This window comes from Pituophis catenifer, unplaced genomic scaffold, assembly GCF_029215685.1.
Source record: "Pituophis catenifer annectens isolate HBS135680 unplaced genomic scaffold, rPitCat1.0.hap2 SCAF_2, whole genome shotgun sequence".
In the NCBI taxonomy this organism is placed as follows: Eukaryota; Metazoa; Chordata; class Lepidosauria; order Squamata; family Colubridae; genus Pituophis; species Pituophis catenifer.
Window position 1 is genome coordinate 264,102,520 of NW_027256882.1, and position 23,072 is coordinate 264,125,591.

At 37.7% G+C, this 23,072-nt stretch overlaps 1 protein-coding gene across 1 annotated transcript; it reads right to left on the reverse strand.

Moving 5' to 3' along the window:
- Positions 1 to 948: 948 nt before the first annotated feature.
- SLC30A5 (solute carrier family 30 member 5) lies at positions 949 to 21,544 on the reverse strand. The gene is made up of 16 exons (XM_070938841.1): positions 21,299 to 21,544; positions 18,836 to 18,958; positions 17,956 to 18,022; positions 16,301 to 16,386; positions 15,521 to 15,608; positions 15,307 to 15,394; positions 12,397 to 12,473; positions 11,638 to 11,808; positions 9,797 to 10,085; positions 8,746 to 8,954; positions 6,934 to 7,091; positions 4,166 to 4,295; positions 3,493 to 3,718; positions 2,736 to 2,962; positions 2,497 to 2,625; positions 949 to 1,788 (listed from the first exon to the last, which is right to left on the reverse strand). Exons 1-16 carry the CDS (start codon positions 21,379 to 21,381, stop codon positions 1,618 to 1,620), a joined length of 2,322 nt encoding a protein of 773 aa, XP_070794942.1. The 5' UTR covers positions 21,382 to 21,544; the 3' UTR covers positions 949 to 1,617.
- Positions 21,545 to 23,072: the final 1,528 nt, after the last annotated feature.

Here is a 23,072-nt window from a genome sequence, read left to right on the forward strand (position 1 = left end):
GTCATTTTTAGGTTTTTATCCTGCTGGTCAGAAGATTTCTTCAAATTGAGCTTGATTTCTAGTAACTATATAGAAGTATTCATATAGTTTGATTAATAGCAACATGAAAATGCATTCATTGCTAGTGCTTGCTTCTAAGACACTTCTTTACAGCCTGATCAACAGCCGTTGGATTTCTTCTCATTCAGGTCCAACTGTGCTATGGATATGGTGATGGTGAATTGGGTTTGTTAGATGGTGCCATCTGCTGTAATGGCTTGGGTTATATTTACTCAGTTTGCTTACCAAATATTGTGTTGGACTCTGGACAAATTATTTACATTTGTCACATCCATTAAGTCATGTATTCTGCATTTTAACACAGAATGAAACTTAAACGTCCTGGATTGTGCCAAATACCTTTATCTTCATTTAAATGTTGACAATACAAGATTCAACAGAGACATAATGTTGTCTACATATTTGCTCAACGTTCATAGCTCTAGAGTGGTGGGGAAGACAAACTGCATCATATTAAGCAGAAATGTAGTTCATTATCATAAGGGGCATAATTAAGGACAATTTTTTGATACATATAGACAATTGCCTCCATTATTTGAAATACTGAAAGGGTCAATGATATTTAAGGGAAATTAATCCTTTAATAATCTCATTCTTGTTACATTTGAAATGAAGAAACATCCTTCCCAGTCCTATGTTCTGTTTCCAATCTCACCATCACCTATTCTGCTTGTTTCAATATGTGTTGCCATAACAAGTATTGAACTTGTCTAAATATTCTATGCCATTTTAGAGGAACTCTATAACTCCTTAAAATTCTATAGAAAATTGTACTCACAGTATCGTTATCATATAATCAGGGACATATGACTCAAGGCAGAAAACTCAATTGTCACTGAATTTTTCTAGTTTTAAGCCTGTAATTTATGCAATAATTTCACTAGATACTTATAAAAATTATAAAGTATTTATTTTACACAGTGGTTCAAACTAAGGAACACAGAAGTGCAAAAACAAAAAAATATTTTCCTTCCCTGATTTGTGGTTACCAGGGATTTTTCCTTCTAAAAAAATTAATTCACCTGACAATATTTCTATAGCAGAATCTATTTTCCTTCATTAAAAAAGATGTCCTTAGAAAATAGGATTGTATACAGAAATGGAATTAATATAAAAATGTACATTTGTATTTAATGTTTTTAAAAATATTTGCACTCAATGTGTAAGTACACATACACCAGCAAAACTTCAAAATAACTTTGAAGACAATTTTTTTATGGAGTCTGCTAATGTCCTTTTCAAAGCTTATGAAAACAATTTTAGGTTGCAATGGGAGAGAATTGTTCATTATTCCTTCTGGAGGAAAGTGTACAATACATTTGTGCTCATCCACATTCATATAGCAAAATCAGTTTAATAAGACACCAAATACAATATTTTACATTGCCATTATTTCCACATATACAGCATATGTCCTAGGTGTCCCACATTTTTATAAACCTCTTGATCTGGTTTTAAAGGTATATTAACAGTTTGTCTAAAAATTCTGTACATTTATGTGCAAATTCTCTTGATGAAATAATGAAGATAGTGAAATTGACAGATGTGAACTCCAAATTACATGATGTAAGTACCATCCTTGTAGTACTTCATGGATTCCATTTGTTTTGTCATTGCAAGGACATCATGGAACCCTGTACTGAGGCCAGACATATGCTGAAAATAAGCTTCCTTTTCCACCTGGATAGTCAAATTGTTAACACCAGAATCTTTGAGAACAGCTGATACCTAAACAAAAAATGAACAGTAAAATACAAATGTTAAATGTTTAGCAAAACTCTCTCTGAAGATCTAAGGAAGATAAATGTTCTTAGACAAGAAATATTATTCTATCACCTAGATTGTAAAACTTCTGCATGTGAAAAATGTATTTTCTTTAAAAGCTTCTTTCTGGGCAGCAGAGGAATGACTTGTTCTCTCAGCAAGTCTAACCTAGGATTCTATTTTTTTCTATTGGCATAATATGCACAAAATCTACAGTGAAAGCACTGATCAATCTCAGCATCATTTTTTTTAAAAAGGAAGGAAGGAATAGAAAAATGCATTAAGCAAATTACATATATGTTGTACTTATTTTTTTTGAAATGTAAAAAATGGGTAAAGTGTTCCACAGTTCCATCCCTGCCTCATCGAAGTCATCTTATCACTGCTACACCTGTTGGAAACTTCTGGAAATAACTTTGAAAATGAATAATCCCCAGACCAAGATTGCCTTCAACAATGCACACACAGCGGAGTTACATGCAAAACATGTTAAAATTACCTGCCGGTTTAAACATTCTACTAATTGAAGACAATGAACAACTTTCAAAACATGTTATCACGAAGGTGGTTTTACCATTTGGTTGTACTATTGGCGACTGACATTTCACTAATCTAGAGAAAGCCATAAGTGTGAGAACTGAAGCTTCATGAAGAATGAACATACTGAGCTACCTGCTGAATTATTCTCTGTTCCATTACTTCTGACATTACTTGTACATGTATTGTGCCTGCCACCACATTAGCAGAGTGACCCCAGAAGTGAGGATCTCTGTAGGAGATGACACCATCTATGTTCTGGATCTGTTAAAAAACACAGGATAACGAGTAATAAATATTTTGTAATACTGTTCAATATTATGCTTCTCCAAAAAAGTCATTTGTATGAAATTATAGGCATTGTTACTTCTAACCTTTTCTAAAGCCACGTGCAGATCTTTTTCATGTTCTGGAGGCAGTCTCAACAAGAGTACTTGGCAAGCATCTTTTATTAGAGGGATAACACTGAGAAAAATCAGCGTAGCAATAAATAGAGAACAGAGTGGATCGGCTATCAACCATCCAAACTGTTGAATGAGAATTGTTGATATGATAACACCAACACTGCCAAGGGTATCTGCCAAGACATGTAGAAACACTCCTGGAGTGGAGAAGGAAACACAGATCATTAATACACTTAGTAGTTAAACGACATGAACAGTAGAAATAAGTACTCCTATCAAGTACTCTAATCAATCCATATCAGATTTTAAAACCTGATATCCTAAAATATTTTTATGATCTATTTTTAAAAAATATTTATTACATTTGTATGCCACTCAACTCCCAATAACTATGGGCAGATCACAAGTAAAATAAAGTCAGAAATAAAAATAAAGAATAAAAAATAGCAAAGATAACAAGAACTGGATAAGAATGAAAAAAATCAAACAACAAACACACACAATCCAAGGCCAAAGGCCTTTATCTTATATGTCATTAAAAAACTTCCCTTTTACGACCCTGTAATCCCTTAATTCGGGGTAGAGTCAGGGCGACTGAATAGAATTGAGCGTTTACTGGCTGGATGCCCTTCCTGTTAGATGCCTGTCCTTATAATAAGATACATTATATGTCATTCTATGATAAATAAAAACTGAAGTCATAAAAAATCCATTGCTTTCTACTTACCCCTCATATTAGTATTCATGCTGCCTCCTAACGATCCATGCCCGTGTCCATGATTATGAGAGTGCCCGTGGTCATTGTGGGAATGGCCATGGCCATGACCATGGCTGTGATGGGAATGACTGTGTTCATGTGCATGGCATCCTCCTCGAGAAGGCCCGTGGGAATGGGCATGGCTAAAGGCACAGATACCAACAAGGTTTACTATCAGTCCTCCAACTGAAACAGGCTGCATGAAGGAGAACAAAGAATTTTTTATACTTTATTTAATGCTATTAACTATGCCTAAGAAAACAAAGAAACCAGCCCAAAGCAACTCCCCGAGGTTGTTATTCTCACTCTATATGCCCATTTACAGACACTTCAGTGTTATTGCCACATAAAGGTAGTAAAATTTCAATGGCTCTGGCACATAAAGGCTTTCTGAGTTGCCAGCCTCAGTTCTACACATTTCCCGCCATTTTTTCTCTGAAGGAAAAGCACCATTTAAAAATTTTTGAGGTTAAAAATTTTGAGGCCAGCTAAGTGTGCTTTATTTTCATTGTCATGGGAAAGTTCTATGAACTTAACAGCATCAGAAATGCTTGGAAAAGTGAATCCTGTTTATACTGAATTTTAAAAATGCTTTGGAGCAGTATTTTTAAAGATTATATAAAACAAAAATTCACAAACTTACAGTCAACATATTTGTATCTATGTCTGGAGGATCAACCAGTCTGGCCACGGACTCAGTGAAGACAAAGAAAGCTATTACCATGAGAAAAAGTCCGTTAATAAAACCTGAGAGAATTTCCACACGGCCAAACCTGCAATTGAGAAAACAAGGAATAAGACTAAAGAGAAAATATACTGAGATGTTCTGAATACGCTGAAATTTCAAACTATTCTGAGAATCCAAGATTTCAGATAGTCCTTGTTTAACAGTACTAATTGGGACTGGAAACTCCATGATTCTTTTTTTAACAGATTATTTTATTCCTAAAGTTAAAATACAAATTCCAACCTCCCCCTCCCCAAATACAAACAGAAAAGCAAACAAAAATAGAACATTTAAAAATCTGCAGTAAAAAGAATACGACAAAAACACACATATATAATTATATTCCCTGGCTGACTGCTGTTAAATATACTGCAACAATATTAGTTTCGAAAGAAAGAAAGAAAGAAAGAAAGAAAGAAAGAAAGAAAGAAAGAAAGAAAGAAAGAAAGAAAGAAAGAAAGAAAGAAAGAAAGAAAGAAAGTAAGTAAGTAAGTAAGTAAGTAAGTAAGTAAGTAAGTAAGTTGACTGGAAGACAGAACTAAAAGTCTAAAAAAGGCTCAATCCCCATCCTAACCCAAGGCTTTGGATAGGAACCAGGTATTTAGTATTTTGTTGAAAATTAAGAGTTGGGAACAGTCTGTCTCTCCTCCTGGTTTGTAAACCACGGCTTTAAAAAAGTGTCTTAAGACAATACATAAATTGTGATTATTCAAAAACAATATATTATTGTTTACTTTAGTGTAAATTACTGCAGGGCAGTGCTGATGATTTTGCTCAATTTCTGCAAGACAAAATCGCTCAGATCTGGACGGGTTTAGACTCTGACTGGGCAGGGTCTGATGAGGAGATGGGAGCAAGCCTTGAAGGCAACATCTGGGTTGACTTTGAACCTGTATCCGTAGATGAAGTGGACAGGATTGTTGGTAGATTGGGGCCTCCACGTGTTTGTTGGACCCGTGTCCCTCCTGGCTTGTTGCGGCAACCAGAGAGGTGACCAGAGACTGGATCCAGGCGATTGTCAATGCTTCGCTGAGGGATGGGGTCTTCCCCGCCACCCTTAAGGAGGCGGTGGTTTGACCCCTTCTCAAGAAGCCTGCCCTGGATCCAGCCTCCTTGAACAACTTTCGTCCCATCTCCAACCTTCGCTTTATAGCGAAGGTTGTTGAGTCCGTGGTGGCACACCAAATTCCACAATTCCTGGAGGAAACGGATTATTTAGACCCGTACCAATCGGGCTTCAGGCGCGGACACAGCACGGAAACGGTATTGGTTGCTCTGGTGAATGATCTCTGGCGGGCCCGGGGTGGGGACTATTCCTCCATCCTGGCCCTACTTGACCTCTCAGCGGCTTTCGATACCATCGACCATGGTATCCTACTGTGACGACTTGGCAGGTTGGGGGTGAGGGGCACTGTTTTGCAGTGGTCTTCCTCCTATCTCTCGGGTTGCACGCAGTTTGTCTGGGCGGGGGACAGAGATCCTCCCTGAAGCCCCTCACTTGTGGGGTGCCTCAGGGATCGGTTCTCTCCCCCTTGCTCTTTAACATCTATATGAAGCCGCTGGGTGAGATCATTCGCAGTTTTGGGGTGAGATATCATCAGTATGCTGATGATACCCAGCTTTACATCTCCACCCTGGACCAACCCAGAGATGCCCTTTCTGTGATGTCTAAGTGCCTGGAGGTGGTACGGGTCTGGATGGGTAGGAACAGGCTCAGACTCAAACCCTCCAAGATCGAGTGGCTGTGGTTGCCGGCATCTCATGGTCTAGTGGCCCCATCACTCTTGATGGGAGGGGAGTTGCTTACTCCCTCTGAAAGGGCTCGCAATCTAGGCGTCCTCCTGGATTTGCGGCTGTCCTTAGTGGACCATCTGGCGGCCGTGACCAGGAGGCTTTTGCATAGGTTCGCCGGTTACGCTCTTTCCTAGACAGGGATGCCCTCCGTACCGTCACCCAAGCTCTCGTTATCTATCGTTTGGACTACTGCAATGCCCTTTACATGGGGCTGCACTTGGGGTGTACCCGGAGGCTCCAGCAGGTCCAGAATGTGGCCGCGCGGGTTGTTACGGGAGCTTCCCGTTACTCCCGTGTTACACCTCTCCTGCGCGAGCTGCACTGGTTACCGGTGGTCCTTCGGATCCGCTTCAAGGTGCTGGTACTTACCTATAAAGCCCTACATGGCATGGGCCCAGGGTACCTGCAGGACCACCTTCTGCCTGCCTCCCACCACCCTGTGTGCTCACATAGGACTGCCCTCCTCCGGGTGCCATCGTCCAGACAATGTCAGCTGGTGGCGTCCAGGATGAGGGCGTTCTCTGTGGACGCACCAACCCTCTGGAATGGGTTACCCACGGGGCTCCGGACGGCCCCCGACCTCCGCTCTTTCCGCTGTGACCTGAAGACATGGCTTTTCCAACAAATTTTCTGATCTGATAGGTGATTTTTAATTGGAGATTTTAATTGATTATTTTAGTAGCTATTTTTATTGTTTTCATTGTTTTAATTTCTGTGAGCCGCCCCAAGTCCTTTGGGAGAAGGGTGGCATATAAGTATAAGAAATAAATAAATAGTGTAAACTGAGTCTTTTCATTATGTTTATTTGGTGTAAATTACCTATCTTTTAGTCTCACAACTTTGTCTTTATACCCTTTAAGAAATCTTTATAATTTATTCAGTATACATACCCATAGGAGAATATACGGGTTGCTTTCCATCTAGTCATCAGTGCTGCAAAGAGACCCATAACTAAAGCTGAACAGTCAAAAAGCATGTGAAATCCATCCGAAATTAATCCTAGACTATTGGTCCATACACCATAAAATAACTCTATAAATGTAAAAGCCTAAAAAAAATAAAAAAAATATGTTGTCTTTGAAAATGAAACACATTTTAGTGTTACATATAAAACTGATTAGAAAAATTCATATCTAATGGGAAAAAAAAATAAAGATACATATACTACTCTACAAAGTATAATCTGGAAGAAAATTATATTCTCAATAAGCATTTCAAATGTTTGCTTGTATAAGAGAGAAAATTATACCTGAGAATGATTTCTGTTTCACAACTATTAAAACAGAGATGTAGAAAAAAGTTTCACTGCTTGTCTTTTGAGCTGTGGTGGGACAGTGCTTAGAATGCAGTATTGCAGGCTAACTCAGCCCACAGCCAGGAGTTCGATCCTGACCAACTCAAAGTTGACTCAGTCTTCCATCTTTCTGAGATCAGTAAAATGAGGACCCAGATTGTTGGGGGCAATATGCTGATATTTGTAAATTGCTCAGAGAGTACTATGAAGCACTATGGGGCAATATATAAGTCTAGCAATAGCAATTATATACATCTTCACAGTACTTTTACAGCCCTCTCTAGGTGGTTTACAGAATCAGCATATTGCCCCCAACAATCTGGGTCCTCATTTTACTGACCTTGGAAGGATGGAAGGCTGTGTCAACCTTCATCCACTCAGAATCAAACTCCTGGAGTGAACATTGAGTTAGCATGCACTACTGCATTCTAACCACTGTGCCACTGCATCTGCAGTATCTGCAGTGCTATTGCTATAGTTTTTTGCTTTTAGTAATTTAGTATTTTATCTAGCTTTGATAAAAGTAAAACAATCCGCTGATCCATTATTTCTTTTCAATTTGCAATTTTATGCCTGAACGTTTAAAATACATAGTTTAAGACAGGATCAAAAATGTTTTTAACAAGGCTTTTAACAATGGTTGGGCAATGTGGCCAAGGAAACAGCTAAGAGAACAAAATATCACCCTATTTCCAAGAGGAAACAGAAAGTAAGTGCTACTCCAAGTCAATCAATTCCGCACACTGAGATAGAGCTCCTTCTTGTACAGTTGCAATTTTTGAGTAAGACAGCATATTCTGGACTTTGGAGTACAAATCTTGGATGAAGCTGATTAATATTATCTAGGAACATACAAAAGTAATGGAAAGGAACTCTTACTTTAGTGTTTCCTTCTCCCACCCACTTTATATCCTATGACCAACAATGTCTCGTCCCATATCACCTAATGCTTTTGAATTTTGTCATCAGTTTTAAAAGCAGCTGCCCTTCAGATTAGTTCACAAGTCATTTACATAGTTCTGTAAAACACTGTCATTAGTTTTACTGCTGACTAAATGGATGACTTAGATCCTTAAGGATATATACATTTTTTGTGAAGTTAACATTCATATGAAAATGCAGAGAAATAAAATTAATCTCTGACTGCAGTCCTTATACATAAAACTGTTTTATCAAGTTATCTATGGAGAAACTGGGATTTCCTTGAGAAGCTTCCATTAAGATGCAGTCTTTTGTCTAAAATTGTAAGGCTGGACTATATGATCAGTGCAGACCCTTCCAGAGAGGTTTACATTAAACGGAGGCTTCTGTTTTATTCTCAATGCCAAATAACAAAAAAAGTAATTTCATATATTTCTCTCTCTCTCTCAAACTCACACAGGATTAACTATTTTAAAGATAAGCTTACCAGATTTAGGCATAGAAAATAAAAGATCTGCCTTGAATCAGACTCCTCAAGAATTTGCTTCAGTGATTCTTTAATAAATCGAGGCAAGGACTGAGAGCTGTGTTGTAAAGCATCGCCCATAAAATTGTACAGTGGTATTCCTTCTGGAGAATAACCAATAAGAGTGCCTTTCTGCCCTTTCCGTGTTGGGGAGGAAAGAATATTGGCAGCTGAAAAGGGAAAAAAAAGCCTATATCACACATGAAATACAAACGCATTTTAAAAAGTTCTTTTCCCAGAGACTCAGACTATTCAATATTATATCATACTCGCCACTTAATCACCTAATGCATAGGGTGATATTGTTTCTTTGTGCTTCAAGTTAAGCCCCATGATGGTATTGAATTTATTTATTTAATCAATGTATGCGGCCACCATCTCAACAATGAATCAGGGTGAGGAACAATATTAAAAAGATGAAACAAAAACATATACAAAAATTAAAATACACAGCAGCTGAGAAAAACAATAATTAGCAAGGCCTTGAGATGGGCCTGAGCACTAGATATGTTTTTTAAAAAATTAAACAACTAATCACTCATCTTTCATGAATTGACTAGCAAGAAACCTCCAATTAAAAAAACCTGATCTATTTCTGCAATTTAGCCTATGGACATGTTAACCAAGGCAGGATTTTCAAAGGAGATAATTCATGCAATTTGATAGGTACTGATAAAAATGAAGCAAGGAATTGCTTTCAAAGAAAATCTAGAAACTCCAAACCTAATAACCTTGTCTTAATATGGCAACAGAATAACCAACAGGGAATGCCTTCCTGCATGTGTACACAAGTTTAAGTTCAGAACACTTAGTGTAACTTATTATTTTAAAATGAACAATGCAGTTCTCTTTGAACCAAATCTCTATAGTAGCAATAGTGATGATTTACAGCTAGAAATTTCAGCACAGTATTTGGGATAAAAACACTGCAAATGAATGCATTTTGTGATATCAAGGTCTTTTATCAATACATGCAAATGTCTTGAACAATATTTCACTATGTCATACTTACATAGTATAAAGAAAATGGCACTGACTACCACTCCTCCAGATATAACATGCTCTGTAGTTTCCTGGTGTGCTGGTTTATTCATAGCACGAAGCTGGTTTGTTATTGGATGTGTCCAAAAATTACCAAAAATTAGAGCACTTATGAAAATGAGAAAGGATCCGTAACGGGCACATTTAGATGCTTCCATCTTGACAAAACACATAGATTCTACATAGAAGTCCAAAATTATGACAAAAAAGATTACACTTAAAAAGGGCATGATGAGGGAAGGCCATGATTCTACTTTGCTCTGCAATCAAAATATGCAAATATGTAAATACAGGCAGTAATATTTAAATATTGTTATACATTATTGAACAAATGTATTTTTCTTCACTTTTGAAATGAACAAAAATTAGCATTGTTTATCAACACATTTTAGGATTTGAAAACAACACTGTGTAGTCAGGATCTCTTAACAGTTCAGGAATAAGTACCTACAGGATTATTAAGATAAATAAATATATACTGTAAGAAAATATCGTGCGAGATCAGATTAAAATCCCTGAGTACAACATTAATCACAAATATCCAAGAACTTACTCTAGTAATCACTACATCACTACTGTGCATCACAGTAAATTCAGAATTTTAATTGATCAACTTTCCAATTAGAAAGCCAGTTTGGTGGTTAAGGTACCAGGCTAGAAACCAGGAAGGAGATAATGAATTCTAGTCCTGTTTTAGGCACAAAACCAGCTTGGTTTTGTCAGCCAGCTTGGTGACCTTAAACCAGTCACTCTTTCTCAGCCCTAGGAATTAGGAAACAGCAAACCACTTCCAAAAAACCTTGGCAAGAAAACTGCAGGGACTTGTCCAGGCAATTCCCAGAAGTCAAGAATGACTCGAAGATACCCCCAACACACTTTCCAATTATAGCCCGTTACATTTATAAAAATAGTTAAGGAAAGGGTAGTAAAATTTATAAAATTATAAAGACAATGTTCTTAAAGCTAGCAAGAAACTGGGTTAAACTGATGAGTTATTAAAAAAATGAAAGTGAAATTTGGAGTGGTGAAAATCAGCTGGAATTTTGATATCAGTTTCAGAAACAAAGTGGACTATAGTTGCATTTCTAACTTCTGTAATTGGCAAAGCATATGTAATAGAAGAGCCGTGGTTAGAATGCACTACTGCAGGCTACTTCTGCTGATTGCCAGCTGCCACAGTTTGGTTTGATTCTGACCGGCTCAAGGTTGACTCAGCCTTCCATTCTTCTGAGGTTGGTAAAATGAGGACCTAGATTGTTTGGGGGCAATATGCTGACTCTGTAAACTGCTTAGAGAGGGCTATAAAGCACTGTAAAGCAGTATATACAAGTCTAAGTGCAATTGTTATTGTTAGCATTCACCTATTCCTTCATAATTTCATCTAATAACTATTATAGTATTCTCTGTGTCAAGCTGTGACACACTGCAGGAACCTGCCCCTTCAAAGCCTCTTTCCCTTACCCTGAACAGGATGTGCTATTCTGCTTTGATTGCCCCCCTCATACCTTTATGATAAAGGTGGGATAGTCACACCAGGAGGTGCTTCTATTTTATCCATTTTGTTCCCTTTCTCTTTGGGAAATGGGAGAAGTGCCAAAAGCCACTTCTTCTAGAGAACATGTTTCAAGATGAAACTGCAGAAGCTTCAATCCCGACATCCCCATTCTTTTGGGAAAGGCATGGTGCAAACAAAACTGCCTCTCCAAGAGTCACGGCTTGAAGGTACTGACTCCAGTAACAAAAATGACTTAGATATAACATTTTGACATCAGAATGCTGCTTTCTCTTTAATAGTCAAGTGATGCTAATTACCTCTGTTGTCAGAGACAAAACAATCACCCAAGGACACAGAAGGAGAACTGAAACAAGATGTGATAATGATTGAAGGCGTTTGGCTCCACCAATATCGACTGAGAGTTTTCGGGAAGCTGTGTGAAATCCAACTTTACAACACAATGCTAATACAAGCAAGATTACTCCACCCTACCAAAAGAAAAAAGAAAAAGACTTCAATTAACACTTTAAAAAACAAATGCTCAATATTCCTTTAAGTATATCTCTATTAATAAACACCACAAACTTTACATTTTTCTCAGAAAGCAGAAGAAAGATGCATATAAAATTATTAGCAGCCCCAGAAATTTGTAAACAATTGATAAAATCAATGCCTACAGCTGTACCTAGTGAAATCCAAGTTTCCAGTTTCCTAAATCCAAGTCCTGTGCTCCCTAACATACTGGTACTACCATTATGATACAAATACATAATAAATTACTGCAAATTGAAGGCCATTAAATAAAAAATTATTTGTTAATGATGTTGCAATACAACATAGTATTTCTACTGTGAGGTAAGCTGCCCTAAGTACAATGGGATTTTCCTCCAGGTAAAAGATGATTTTAACACCTCCTTCACCTACAAAGATACTTACATTTAAGGACTGTGCATATCCAAAAAATTTGAAACAATTCAGCAGAAACTATTAATAGTACTTTTTAAAAAATGTTTGCTAACAGTAACCAATTAAAATAATTAAGTTACTAACTTTTCAACAGTTTATTCAGCATTTACCTTATGGTCTGCAACTCCTAAGAAAGTGATGACTGTATAAAGCATATGGGTTAGAGCGCTGTCGTGATGTCCTTCAGCTAAAAAATTTGAAGTTCAGGAAAATTCTGCAACAGGACCTTATCCCTGTCTCATTCAAGCATAGATAACAACATTCTGATTTCTATTAATTACTTTCTTAAAGAAATTAAATGAAAGATAATCCCTATAGTGAAAAAATGAGTTTCATCTGATTTTTGAAGGATAAGCTAAGCAATACTCAATCACAAACGATTGCATTAAAGGTGAAAAACAAGGGAACAAGTAAGAGGACTTTTTAACAATCTGGGCAAATATTTTGGAATTGTTTTGTTCATGGTATAATTTTCCCAGGCCTTTTTTTTTCTTTTTGGGTTTTTGTAAATGTTTATATTATTTTGTTAGCTGTTTATAACTCTTTATGTTAATTGGTTGATACCTCTTTAAAAAAACCAATCATAGAACACACAAATTAGAAACATGATTAGAATGCATATGCTAAAATATATAGTAAATAACAATTTTCAATCTAATGGGAAAGTTTTCAAAGTGAGTTATAACCTTTACATTGAAATCTTATGGAAAAGTCTTCCACTATCAATTCCATCTTGTTCCTTATTTTTTACTCTTACCAAAGGTAGTGTTCCATAGCCTCAAACAGAATCTGAAGACATGCCAAAAATCTGGATCTTGATTTATTAAGAAAGCTGGCTCATTATATTGCAGATTGTTAATGGCCTCTGAAGGAGAATTGTGTGCTTTATGTTCTTAAGGGGGCAGTACTGTAGTAATTATTTATGGGACCAATTTAAGAATTCTTCAATGTGAAGAAATTATCATTTAGATTCTAATTTTACATTCCTGATCAACGGAGTTGAGGAATTCATAACCCAGCTACAATTTTACTTGACTGGACTTAATATTTTTGAGAGGCTGAGGTTCATAAAGTAACAAGGTAGCATACGACAAGTGGGCACCACTATTTTCAGGGAGTTTGCAGGATTTTTTTTTTTTAAACTGATTTAGATAATCCATGAATTATGACAATAATTGGGATTGAAATTTCCATCAACAAGTGCTCTGATTATAAGAGGGATGTCATGTGACCACATCATTTAGCAACAGCAATCCCTGTTGTTGTTATTAACCAAATCTCAACAGTCACTAAGGATCCACCCTGATCCAAGCAAGTCTTGGCTTGGTCCCTTTTGAAGCATCCTCGCAGTCCTAAATACAGGTAGGTTGCCAAGCACCCAAATTTTGATCATGTGACTGCAGGTATGGCCATAATTTTGGGGACCAGACATAACTACCATTTATTCAGCAATGCCATAACTTTCAACAGTCGCTGAACAAATGGTCATTATGTGAGGACTACTTCTATACTTATTTCACTACTGTTATCAGCTGTTACCTGTCATAAGATGTTGGAAAATTGTGCTTTCAGCAACCATGGTGAGAGAGGGTTATGATCACGGTAACAGCTGGTTTTACAAGCTGCATGGAGCCCTCTGACCTAATGCTTAATTGGTGTTATGATGCGTATCTACTGTGGATTTTCCTAAATAGCTCAGTAGCTTTCTGGACTGACAACCGCATTCTTCTGACCACCCTGCATGAACGCCCTCAGGAGGAACTATGATGATGAATTTCCAGTCATTTTTGGTAATCAAAAGGCAATACTGAGAGATTACTGCTTTGACCACAGACATTGGCCAAGGGATATTGTAGAAAATAAAGTATCCTCATGCTTTTAACTTTGTACGAAACCATTAAGTTAAATTGTCTATTTGGCAGCATCAGAGCATGCTGAATCTTTACTTTGTATATGCCCCCCTCTCCGCCCCCCTCACCCTCCACCCCCCTCACCCTCCCAAGTTTAAAGAACTACTCCTTGCTTTAAAGCAGGGGTGTCAAACTCAATTTCATTGAGGGCCGCATCAGAGTTGTGTTTGATCTCGGGGGTGGGGTGGGGTGTCAGGTGGTGTGGCCTAGGGGGGGCGTGGCCAGCTTGACATCACTCATGTCAGGGGCACCTGTTTTCGGGCAGTAATGGCTTGCAGCCCTCTGCCAGCGAAAATGGAGCTCCAGAGGGCCGTACGTGGCCCTCCCGGGCTCCATTTTCGCTGGCAGAGGCACTACGGGCTGGTCCTTTGCTGTTTCCAGGGCAGCCCTGTGGGCCAGATCTAAGCACCTCATGGGCTGGATGCAACCCACGGGCCTTGAGTTTGACATCCCTGCTTTAAAGCTTCAAATGATCTGGTTCAGGGATAGGGATTATAGCAGAGAATTATAAAGAGCACTTGGGGTGTCAGTTTTTTATACTTTCTCACTAGGGATAAATCCTGATTATAGTTAAGTACCAGTTTTTCATAAGAGCTAAAGATATTACAGTAAAGTTATTTTACTTTCTATTGTTTGGAAACAACAGCAGGTTAAGCTGTATTTTTCAGTTTATTCTGCTTGCACATTAAAACAAAAATGCTATATTCCTTGCAGAGCATAATGGTATATAGACAATAAACAATAAGCATTGTTATATATAGGCAAAGCAAAAAAAGCCCAAAACCTTAGATCTTTTCATTACCACATTAATTTACAGGAGTGGAAAAGGGTATAACTATAGTTTCCTTTCTCATTATTTTTCAAAGAAGAAGAAAATTAAGGAAATTAACTACTTTTTTAAAATAAAAACCAACATGCCTCAGCATACAAAAGTATGCTATTACATAACCACTAATAATAGTGTTACGTATTAGCAAATTTATTTCAGAAATAGTAGTTCAATTGGGCACAATTTCTAACAGAATAAAGTACTTCATTTTTTGCAATATGTTAACAGTCTTAAGCAGCTAGTAAAAAAATTTCTCTCTATTATAAAATCAGAAAGGATACGGTGTTCTGCAATTTTAGCCATGAGATCATCATTATCAAAAAGCAGCAGGCAGATCACAGCAATTATAAAAAATGCCACACCTCTAGTCTGGGGAAAAAAATGGAGAAGCTGGTTATAAAAGGAGACAAATACTCTGAATAACTTGTGGCAACAAAAAAAACAGATAATATGAAAACTTTTATTACATAAAGTTTTTTGTAAAACCAATGATACCTTTGCTGGTCCTCCTTTGGAACTTGTGAACAGGACACTGAGTAACGAAATGACAACAATATCACTATGTTCAAAAATCAACACAGTTCTGCAAAAGAAGAACACAGCCAAAGTAACCAAATTTTGTTAAGACACTAATTTGAAAATCTGAGGCTCACTCAAACAGTATTCTGGAATTCTTTCTACCAACTTAATCAGAACAGTTGTTGCAGTACCTTCTCATCTGAAGGTGGGGGATACAGTATATCATCTGCTGAGTTTTGCAAGGCACAACAGAAATAAAATTCTGCCTCTCTCTGATTCAACGATGGTCTACATATTAAAAATTTCATCCATATTTTCTCAATATTACTCTTAAGTAACCTTGCACAGAATAAGTACAAGTCCTACCCTTGGAGAAACTCCTTCTGCATCACTAAATGGATCAATTTCTGAAGACAGAGGTATAGGATTGCACTGAAGGGATGGGTCTGGCCTAACATAACTTTTGTTTTGGGCTACCATAAAGATATGAATTCTAGACCTAATATACTGGTTAAAAAATGGTGTTAAGAAAAAAGATTAAAGCTTCTCCAAGAGTTATAATGTAAGTTTTAATTCACAGTCCAGGAAATCGATGCTACTACCATGGACATTTGTGGTATCTCAGTCTGTTTTAAGATATTGTATTGTAACCTTTTAGTTTAGCCTTTTATACTTCTGTAAGATTGGAGGCGGCTAACATACATAAACTTGATTTGTACATCACATTTTTCATGGATAAACCCACAATATATTTACCTTAGTGGTCCACACAGAGTGAGGCCAAAAAACCACAAGAATGATATTATACAACCAACAACGGCATGTTTAATTATTTTGATCCACTGGAAGAAAAGAAAAAATGCATGAGGATTCTTATACTCAATTCTGAATCCGAATTATTCTCTTAAAAAGCACACACAATGTTTTGTTAGATTATTTAACTCTGAAATACACAATTCAATAATTCATATTTAAACAGTTTTAGTACAATTGCAGAAATATAGAATTTTGGAGGCCATTTGATGCCCACTAAACTCTTTTCTCTGCAGTATCCAAAGCTCTATAGGGCTGTAACACCAAACTCTACCATCCTGAGAAAAACACATAAAATCAGCTTAACATAAAATGAACTATTACACATTGTTTTTAAACGTTTTAAAAAACATTTAAAAACTCCAAAATTCTCTCCCCAAAAGGAATTGGATAATTTCAGCCCTTATCTCACAACAAAATAATTTCATTACCAAAATGCTACACCCCCAATTCTAGACTGAACTAATTCATTAATATATAGCAAATGAACTCAGAATACTTGTCGCTAAATTTTCTCACAAAATACTGCATACAACTTCCTCCTAGAAGGACCTCAATATTTTAGCTTTCAGGAAGCTGGCTCTTCCCCCAAGCATTGGGAAAGGGTAAGGTTAGAGCTGGGGAATTGTATTTGGTGATGTACTGTTTGTTGTTGTTATTGCTGTTTTGGTTTTATTTTTGTTGTGAGCCACCCAAAGTTGTGGCACATAAAATACTTTAAATAAATGCACGAAATTAAATGACACTTCTGCCTGTAATACAGATAGTCCTCGACTTACCACCACAATTGAACCCCAAATTGTTCTTAAGTGAAATATTTGTTAAGTGAATTTTGCCCCATTTTACGACCTTTCCTGCAAAAGCTGTTAAGTGAGTAACTGCAGTTGTTAAATTAGTAACATGGTTGTTAAGTGAACTGGCTTCCCCATTGACTTTGCTTGATCACAAGATCTCCAGACACTGCAACCATCATAAATATAAGTCAGTTGTCAAGTGTCAGAATTTTGATCATGTGACCATAGAGATGCTGTTATGGTTGTTAAGTGTGAAAAATAGTCATGTCACTTTTTTCAGTGCCACTGTACTTTGAACAGTTATTAAATGAACTGTTGTAAGTCGAGGATTACCTGTAATAGCAGCTAATATATAATTTCTTGAACTGACAATTGAGCTTTGGTTACTTTAGAGAATGGCATTTGGTCTTGGATTGTAAATATAACAAAGTATAAATAATGTAGAGAACTAATATTTTGTTTTCAAAGTATTTCAATAGGCAACCTGATTAAATCAATTCTTAACTTTAATAAACTATTGCAGAGACAGAAATATGTAACAGACACAATATTTTTAAGCTTTCTAAAATGCATTTTCCAATGCAAATCATGAAAAATATATTGAATCTTTCATATGATTTAATATAATTTTGGGGAAGTTTCTGCAATACTACAATTGATTTCCAACTGAAATAAACGTTCTGTCATTCTAATTCTATATGCTATGTTCTGATCTATACATATACACAGCTTGTCTAGACACTTTAACAATTCCTTTAAACAAGTTCATATAAACATGATCTCTGTAATCAAAGTTCTACAGACCTGATGCTTAGTTACTGGCTTTCCAGAAGAAAATGGTTTTTGAATCAAAATTGTAAAAAATGCAGATCTGTACAAATACAAAATCCTGTTAGTCAATGACTGCAATTTAGAAAAAAAGATCAGTGCCTACATTATATTTATATATCCTGTAAATTTGACTATGGCATTTTAAAGCATTCATTTCACAGAATAAAACAAATCCATCGTTTCTAATCTGGAACCCAACACATTTTATTTCATGTAGGAATTAATATGGATTTATAGAAAGCTACAGAAAAACAGAATTTCTGCATTGTTTATGTATTTATTTCTACATACTTATTTAAAAGATATGTAGAAATAAACTTATAAATACATCTGCAACATTTTTACTAGCCAGTTAACCAAAAGTAATTTGCAAACATACTTTTGACAATGGTCTCAACTCTAAATTAATGCTAATTATTTTAGCAAACTAAATTTTTTTGTGACAAAATAACATTCATTGATCTGACTGACTCTAACAGCGACTAGAGATGGCTATGAAAAAGAATTAAAATGAGGGAGTATGCTTGGTTAACAGGACCATAAATTTTCAACAGTCCTATGAGCTCAACAAGTCTATGATGATGGCCACCTCCCCCAGGAAAAATGTTTAGATACAAATGTCCCAAAGATGCTTTTTCAAGAGGCAACTGGACTTTCTTATTTTTCAGCTTGGAGCAGAAGAAGCTTCTTGGATGAGAAGTGAAACATCTTCAAAGAAAAACAAGAAAGTTCAGTTGCCTCTTGAAAAAGCATCTTTGGGACAGTTGTGACCTGGATGACTGAGAATCTCCATAGAAGTTTAGATACAAAACAAATGATAATAACAAATGCTGGAAAAAAAAAGTCAACTCACCCAAGTTTTACAATGAAGATAAATTGTACAAGGTGAACTATTTTCAAGAGATCATAGGATTCAAATAATCCTAGAGCCTTCAAAAATTTAGTTAAGCATAGTAACACTATATATTTAGTCAGGCTGAAAAGAAGAAAAAAAAAGTTAAATGTTAACTTTTCATTCTATACAATTAGGTAAACGTATTTTAGGTAAGTTAACTTTCAATGTATCAATTCTAGAATTAAAATTGGAAAAATCAAAAGTAAGACAATTCAAAAGATTTAATTACTTAACTTGAATATATTTTTAATGGATAACTACATGAAACGATTTCTGATTTATAATGCCCAGTGGCTAATCAAATACTTAAGGTATAAAATGCTATGAGAACTAAATGCACCTGTCTTTATTTATACTCTGGAATTATATGAAGTAAGCATAATTGTACTATCCATGATGCATTTGTTCCTCAAAATACTATCCCATTGTTAATTTCTCTGCTTTACTAGAAGTTATTTAAAACAAAAGATGCATCCTGGATTGGTCCAGTCCAGTACTCCTAATAGCAAACATTTACTGTGTTTCCCTGAAAATAAGACCCTGTCTTATTTTTTTTAACCCCAAAATAAGCACTTAGCCTTATTTTCGTGGAGGTCTTATTATTTTGGGACACATGGAGCAAGTTGGGGCTCCTCTTGCCGTCTTACCTGATTTCTAGCTCTGCGTTTAAATATTTTCGGGGAGGGCTTATTTTTGGGGGGGGCTTATTTTAGCGCATGCGCTCAAAAGCCCGACTGGGCTTATTATCAGGGGATGTCTTAGTTTCAGGAAAACAGGGTACTATTAGCAAATATCCCACTTGCATATTTATTGATTTATAGTCCAATACAACAATTTAATATGCATGCATAAGTTACATACAACCAAGACACTCAAAACTTTAAGGAACTAGTTTGACTTCTACAATATAGGCTAAAGTGATAGATAAAAATGAGAAATAGATTCAGTCCTTACGATTCAGTGTGTTCAAGTATGGTTTTAATATGGGAGATTGAGGTCTGTCCAGGTTACCATCTAATAATACATTGACTTTAGACCAGAGGGGAAAAAAAGGCTCCTATGGGGATTTTGGGGGAAAAAAATCCGGGAAGAATTCAAGGATGTGGTAATTCGACTATAATAAAAATTAGTAAATTTTACCCGGTTATCTAAGTCACAGAGTATTTGCTAGGGTTTTCTTGGGGTCTAAGATAAATAAAGTTGGTTTTGACAAATGAAAATATTTTAAAACTGAACTCTGAATCTGGCTCAGTGTAGGCTTTACTACACTAAAGAAGCTTAGTGTAAAAGAACTGTTGCTATTCTAGGTGAATAGTGATGTATGACTAAAGGAAATTGTGCATCTATTTTGTTAACTGGGGAGCCAGTTTGGTGTAGTGATTAAGGCAGCAGGCTAGAAAAAAGAAGCCTCTGGTCCATCATTAGGTACAAAGCCATTTGGGAAGCTTTTCCTAGGGGATAGGGATAGGGATAGGGATAGGGATAGGGATAGGGATAGGGATAGGGATAGGGATAGGGATAGGGATAGGGATAGGATAGGATAGGATAGAATAGAATAGAATAGCAGAGTTGGAAGGGACCTTGGAGGTCTTCTAGTCCAACCCCCTGCTTAGGCAGGAAACCCTACACCACTTCAGACAAATGGTTATCTAATCTCTTCTTAAAAACTGATAACTTCTGGAGGCAAGTTGTTCCACTGATTAATTGTTCTAACTGTCAGGAAATTTCTCCTTAGTTCTAAGTTGCTTCTCTCCTTGATTAATTTCCACCCATTGCTTCTTGTCCTGCCCTCAGGTGCTTTGGAGAATAGCTTGACTCCCTCTTCTTTGCGGCAACCCCTGATATATTGGAACACTGCTCTCATGTCACCCCTAATCCTTCTCTGCATCAGACTAGAGTAGACATACCCAGCTGCAGCAACCGTTCTTCATATGTTTTAGCCTCCAGTCCCCTCATCATCTTTGTTAGACGACCATGGTTAACTACTTTCGAAAATACCGCCTTAAAATTACATAGCCATCTCTCTCTCTCTCTCACCCACCCACACAGACAGACAGACAATCTTTAATAGTTTTGCAGAGAAGAAACCTAGCAGGTGTAGGATAACATAACGAAGCGACAGGTGGGAAAGAACAGGTGCTTGTTGTCCCTGTCTGGCTTTCACCGCAAGGAATAAAGAACCTCTGATGAGGATACGGGGTGCATAAACTGCAAAAAGTCTAACGGGGCTTCGCCGCGTCTTCCATTGAAAGACCTGGCCGAGAAAGCCTTTGCTCTACAGAGACGATGCCTCCACGTTAGCCCGGCTTGCAGGCGGCGTCCTGTCAAAATGACCCATCAAAAGAAATAAGAACCCTCCTCGCAGGCTCCGCCTGGACCCGCTCGCCCTCTCGGCTAAACGCTCCCGGGACGGTCAGTTACCGGGCGCTGGGTACATCCACAGGCCCCAGCCGCCCGCCTCTGGCCAGGGCCTCGCTGCTGCTCCCGCTGAACTTTTCTTCCATTGCCGGCTCTCACGCCCGGCCTCTTCAGCCGCCACCGCCGCCGCCTCCGCCGCCGCGGGGCCTCCTCATCCTCCACGGGCGGAGGGCCGGGTGAGCGAACAGGTAAATGACAGCCCGCAGCAGGCTCAGCCCGCCGCGGAACAGGAAGAGGCCGGTGAGCCAAAAGCCACGTCCTCAGCAGCCGCCGGAACTGCAGAGAAGCGGAAAGGAGAAAGCGGGGACCGGAAGAAAGGTGACACTCGCTGCTCAACTTCCCATCTCTTCCCCCGCTCCTGCCTGATAAATGGATTCGCCAATCAGGGCTTTAGGAAATGGCATGAGGCAGCGCCATCTATCGGCGTATGTCTGCATCGCTTTCTCCCTGGAATGATACAGTACAATATTTATGCCCGTTTTCTCTGGAGCAGATTCTCTCTGACCCGAGTCCTTCAGAGACGGTCATGTCACATTGTTGTTTCTTGTAGCCCGATTTATTTTGTTGGCTATATGGGCTTAGATTCAGAGTGAAAATCTGTGGCCTTCAAATATTGATATACCAGAGTTCCTATAATCTGCAACTGCCTTGGCCAGTGGTTCATATCTTTCTAACTAGAGGGTCTGTGCTTGAATCAGAAGCTCTCCAGTGGGAAAATACTTGCCCTGCTGTGGGCTGTGGCTTCTCCCCATTATTCATTGGATTCACTTAGAATTCTCTTATAAAATAAGGTACAAAGTTGTAGTCTAATAATAACTCAGGAGCAAGTTCCAAAGACTTGGTGGAACAACTACACTGGATTGCAATCTAAAGTCTCCTATAAGAAGCTTTCTCAGAAATACACTCCATTCAGATTGAACCCAACAGGATTTATATTACTGGATCAAGTGTTCTGCTTATGACTGCAGGCCAAGAGTCTCCTCTTAACTTACCGGGTGCCGTGTGATTCCTGGCTCACCATGCTAAGGAAGGAGTGTAATTTCATACCTTGCCATCCAGGCAACGGAGCTTCAATTTGTGACCCTAAATTCAATTTCACCCTCTGATATCTTGGCCATGGTACTTAATCTGTCTGCTTGGCCCTTGTGTACTGTCTGGATTTTTTGCTGGAAGCTCAGCCAAATTCTTGGGCAGAGTAATAAAGGTGAAAGGTGAGACTGGAGCTGACCATATCTGACCCCAATAAGGCAGCCAACTCACCCGGGTTTTAGGTACATATGTCTGTGATTTCAATGCATCCTCTTCCATTTGAGTAAATCACAGCAAGCCAGTTTGATTACATATGGGCAAGGTCTTTGTATCAGAACATCCTTCTGTTCCAACATCACTTCATTCAGATTGATTACCTTATAATGTATTTGTACGACATGTCTTCAGAGGAGAGGAAAGACACCTAAGTCTAAGCAATGCTGTAACTCAGGGGTACAACCGGAGTGCCTAAAGCAACATAGAACCATCAATTGTTTTGGATGCAGCTCCCAAATACCTCTGAATATTATTTTGAAATTGTATCCCTTAATTACACCTGCTTTCGGATACTATAAATGTCCCATATTTATGTTAAAGATAAACAATCTTTTCAGCAGAGGAGGTGCATGTTTTCTTCTTATTCTGCCGGAAGGCTAGAGAGGGCATTGTATGAGTATGATAATGAAGTTGTCAGTGAATAATGAAGCATGAGTAATAAAGTTGGGATATAACTGTATTGAATAAGGCT

Coding starts and splice junctions, on each gene's coding strand:
- SLC30A5 (XM_070938841.1), bottom strand. CDS start 21,381: ATGGAAGAAAAGTTCAGCGGGAGCAGCAGCGAGGCCCTGGCCAGAGGC. Junction 18,023..18,835: donor ATCTTCATTGTAAAACTTGG/GTGAGTTGACTT, acceptor GTATTTGTACAG/ATCTGCATTTTTTACAATTT. Junction 2,963..3,492: donor CATGAATACTAATATGAGGG/GTAAGTAGAAAG, acceptor TCTCCACTCCAG/GAGTGTTTCTACATGTCTTG.